The sequence below is a fragment of the Dendrobium catenatum genome, unplaced genomic scaffold, assembly GCF_001605985.2.
Source record: "Dendrobium catenatum unplaced genomic scaffold, ASM160598v2 fragScaff_scaffold_1061, whole genome shotgun sequence".
NCBI lineage: Eukaryota > Viridiplantae > Streptophyta > Magnoliopsida > Asparagales > Orchidaceae > Dendrobium > Dendrobium catenatum.
Window position 1 is genome coordinate 2,655,001 of NW_021319523.1, and position 4,956 is coordinate 2,659,956.

A 4,956-nucleotide genomic window follows, 5' to 3' on the forward strand; every position below is an offset into this window, starting at 1 on the left:
AAAATGTCATCGACGTAGACCAGTATATAAATATGGAGAAGATCCTTATGAAGATGGAAAAAGGAAGGATCAGCAGTGCTGACGGTAAAACCTTGAGTTTTGAGGTAGTCTGTGAAAGTGGCGAACCAAAGTCGTGGTGCCTGTTTTAAGCCATAGATGGCTTTATGTAAAAGACAGACATGATCAGGAAAATTAGTATCTTCGAAACCTTGAGGTTGATGCATATATATGGTCTCAGTTAAAGCTCCATGTAAGAAAGCATTCATAACATCAATTTGTTGGATTTCTCAGTCATGATGGAGAGCAACTAGAAGAAACAAACGAATGGTAGTATGCTTGACGACGGGACTAAAGGTTTCAAAGTAATCAATACCATAGGATTGTTTGAAACCTTGGACAACTAAACGAGCTTTGTAGCGAGCAATGTTGCCGTTGGAGAGATGTTTAAGCTTATAGATCCATTTGCATCCAATTATCGGTTGACGAGCAGGATGGGGTACTAGAGACCAAGTACCTTGAGCTTGAAGAGCTCTGAACTCAACAGACATTGCTTGCCGCCAATTTGAATCTTTGTTTGCAGTAGAGAAGCAGGTAGGCGTAGAATGGAGAACATGAGACAAATCAAGGAGAATTCGTGGTTTAAGTGTGCCCGTTTGAGATCGGGTGATCATAGGATGATTGGGTTTGGGTGTAATGGATGGGGAGGAAACAGAGGAGTTGGAAGAATTCGTGTTGGTAGGAAGAGGAGAATGTTGTGTTGTAGAGCTTGAAGAAGATGGAGCAGGGGTAATGATAGTAGGGTCAGAGGATAGTGGAAGAAGATGTGGAGGTGAAGGAGGGAGATAGGAAGCAGAGGTGATGGAATTGGTTTCCTGGAAGGTGGTAGAGGGGGTTGGAAGAAACGGAAAGAGGGATTTATCAAACCGAACGTGACGAGAAATGATAGTTTTGTTGGTTGAGGGGTGATAACATTTATAGCCTTTATGAGATGTTGAGTAGCCAAGAAAGATGCAGGGGATAGATCGAGGAGCAAGTTTATGTGGAGCTGAGAAACGTGTCCAGGGATAACACCTACAGCCAAACGGACGAAGTATAGTGTAATCAGGAGGTGTTTTGAAGAGCAATTGATGTGGGGATGTGAAATTTGTATTTGGAGAGGGAAGATAGTTTATTAAAAATACTGCAGTAAGAACAGCAGCAGACCATAGATAGGAAGGAAGATTGGCATCGAGAAGAAGAGTTCTTGCGGTTTCAGAGATATGCCGAATTTTTCTTTCAGAGACACCATTTTGTTGAGGTGTGTAGGGACAGGAAAACTGGTGTGTGATGCCGCGAGAAAGAGTAAAGTTTTTAAGATGGGAGTTGTTAAATTCAGTGCCGCCATCACTTCGAAGAGTGTGAACTGCTGTATTAAATTGTTTTTCAATGTAGTTAATGAAGTTAACAAGAAAAGAGGATACTTCATTTTTTTGTTTTAACAAGTAAACCCAAGTGTATTTAGTATAATCATCTATTAGAACCAAAAAATAACGAAAACCATCATTTGAAGCAACTGGGGATGGACCCCAAACATCCATATGAATAAGTTCAAGTGGAAATGAAGATACATTTTCAGAAGAAAAGAAAGGCAGCCGATGGCTCTTAGATAGAGCACAAGCATTACAAAGAGACTTTAACGAAGAAATACATAAAGAAGGAAATGATTTTGAAATGGCAGCCACAGTCTTTTGATTGGGATGACCCAACCGTCGGTGCCAAGATAAAGCAAAGCGATCTGAAGGAGCAAGAGTTGTTGATGCGGCGAGGATGGACTGCTGGAACGGGATGGGATAGAGTCCATTACGGCATTGTCCGTGAAGAAGCGGTTGTTTGGTCATCAAATCCTTGACACAAAAGCCAGATTTGTCAAATTTAATGGAACAATTATTATCATTGGTTAATTTAGATATAGAGATAAGTCTATGAGTAAGTTTGGGAACATGGAAGAGATCATTGAGAAGAAGCTTACGAGTGGGTGTCGGTAACAGACCGTTACCAACATTTTGGATGGGCAGAGAGTGACCATTGCCTACGAATACCTGATCTCTACCTGAATAAGATTGTTGTTGCTGAAGCGGAAGCGCGTCTGGTGTGAGATGAGCTAAGGCTCCACTGTCCAAGTACCAGGGAGCTGGTTCAGATTCAACGACTAATGCAACAGACGAGGCAGAGGACTGAGGAGGTGTGTAACTGAAGTTTCCTCTATGCCAGCAATTCACAGCCGAGTGGCCTCGCTTCCCACAGATTTGACATTCTCCTTCAAATCGAGGTGTGCGAGAAGTAGCTCTGTTGGTATTGTTTGAGTAAGTTCTGCCTCGTCCACGGTTGAAAGAGGATCTACCACGAGATCTTCCACGGGTAGAAAACAGAGCAGTTTGTCCATCAGGAACTGGAGAAGGAGTGGAGAATGACAATTCACGAGCTGCATCTGTAGTCTGATGGACTTCTTCACTTCGAAGAAGAGAGTATAAATCGTCCAGATTTATGGGTTGAAGGGAGCTCCGGATTGTCGTTTTGAACGACTGGTATGAAGGAGGCAATCCGTTTAGGATGTAATGCAGCACATCTTCGTTGTCGATCATTCTGCCAGCAGCTCTTATGTTATCCACTATTGTTTTAATGGAGGCCAAATAATCAGTCATAGATTTGTTATGCATAGACAGAGAGTGCAGCTCATTTTTGAGCTGGATGACTCTCGAGCGGTTAGTAGAGAAGAAACGGTTCTCTAAAGTTTACAAGATCGATGCAGAGGTTTCCAAAGTCAGAATATAAGGGAGAATTGACGGCGAGATTGTAGAAAACAGAGCGACAGACAAGTTTTGATCAATTAATGACCAAGAAGAAAACTGAGGATTCAGCGTCAACTGTCCAGTGGCAGTTAAGAGATGTTTCGGAGGGCAAAGAACATTCCCGTCCAAATAACTAGAGAAATGATTTGCAGCAAATAACTTGTAGATGGCGGATCGCCATGTAGGATAATTATCAGGGAGTAATTGAACGTCAATAACGTTCTTAACATTGGCAAGAAGAAACTTGAGAGTAGGAGGTATTACGACATCAATGGAGGTAGTGGTAACATCGGACGTGACGATTGCCGGAGGTGGAGTGTTTGGAGCAGAAGCCGACGAGTCTCCCATCTTCGTCAGCAGCCGAAGGCAGCGCCGTTAGGCATCAGGCTCCGATACCAAGATGAAACACAACCTGCAACCTAGCTGATAACACAAGCAGAGCAAAGAGGAAGATGAACAGTAACTGTGTATTTTCCATAGCATTTCAGAGCGTAATACATGTGCTTATATAAAGAGAAAGGTAAACAGTAAATTACTAAAGTAACCCTGCTTATCAATTTATCTTAAGATTATTCATAGGAGTCAAATGACCATCTTGATCCCTGAACTTTTGATGATATCCCTGAACCATATATGGTTCATCTTGATTAATTCTTCATATGTATCCCATACAGTAATACCTTCAAAACATGACTATTCATGTATACATCAATGAAAAATTTCATTCGATCTCACTTTCTCCTCTAAGATATCATCAGTGGGATACGATAAACAATCCATCAATCGAATAGTACCATCAAAGATCAAATTCTTCTTAGTAATTATATGAATGAAATCCCTTGATGCTAAAAGCCTTGATGATGAAGACTTTGATGATGATGATATTATAAGCTGAATATGAACTTCAATCAATACTAATTGTTCAGAGAAATGATTAATACATAAATCAAAATATGATAAATCCTGATTTTATTTTGTAATTAGAAAAAAATTATTAACAACAAGAAGTAATATTAATTAATAAACATTCTCTTAGATATTGTCATTACAAATTAACGTTATTATAAAAAAATAATATTAAAAACTAACATAATATCTAGGAGCATAACCCTACTTATCAATACATAGCTAACTCTATATAGATCTCAAAAAAAGTAAACAAGTGCATCCACATTATGTTATATATTCCTAAGTAGATATTGCACATAAGCTTGGAGCTGTGTTTGTGTATGATAAAATTCTTGTTGAACTTGCTGTAAATCTTGTCCATTTAGAAAAATCATTTTTCTTTCCATATTTATAACATCGCATCAGCATTTTATTGTATTCTAGAAGCCATTGATCATATGCCTGACACCAATAACGGTATAAAATATTATGATCTATGTGAAGCATGAACATCCCCATCCCCGGTTTAACTATACTGTGACGCCCCAGGCATTCATAGTGAAAGAATTCGAACTGACAGTCTCGGTCAATCTCCATTCCTGCTCCCACGCTCGGACCTGAAATTGTTAACCACATATAATGAGCTTCAAAAAGCCCAGTAGGTCACCTAATATCTATAACTTAAATCAAAGCACGGTACTGAAAACAATATGCATGTCAATCAGTCGAGTCCATAACAGTCAATTGCACATGATCAATGAATCTATGCAGATAAGAAAATCCGTAGTCAATGCACAATTGATAAAATCCATAGTCAGCGATAGGAGAATCAATAAACAGTAGGAAGAAATCCATAAAGCTCAATAAACCAGTAAATACGATACTTCTCGCAAGAATCCAATCAAATCAATGAATCCAAACAAATCAATAGAAGAAAATCATCGTCTCGATAATATCAATAAAATCAATCAAATCAATCATCTCTGGTCAAAATCAATCAATACGTCGTAAGAACGATTGAAATCAAATCAATACAGTAAAACCTATTCCATATCAATCAATGAATTACATGCAGCAGTTCAATATGGTGTATCAATGAAACAATAGTATCAATGAGTCAATAGTATCCATGCCCATAGTATCAATAAGTCAATGCAATATCGATATCCATATCAGTATCAATATCAATGATCAATGAATCAATGTACAGTGGCACAATGCGAATATCAATGAAATCGTA

At 38.9% G+C, this 4,956-nt stretch overlaps 1 protein-coding gene across 1 annotated transcript in view; it reads right to left on the reverse strand.

The window, feature by feature from the left end:
* Positions 1-3,210: 3,210 nt before the first annotated feature.
* LOC110092388 overlaps positions 3,211-4,956 on the reverse strand; it is a 15,837-nt gene continuing 14,091 nt past the window's right edge. Inside the window, exons 7-8 of the mRNA XM_020816910.1 lie at positions 4,253-4,333; positions 3,211-3,291 (exon numbers count right to left, since the gene is read on the reverse strand). Coding sequence (XP_020672569.1) covers positions 3,211-3,291; positions 4,253-4,333 — 162 coding nt within the window. The remainder of the gene's footprint in view (positions 3,292-4,252; positions 4,334-4,956) is intronic.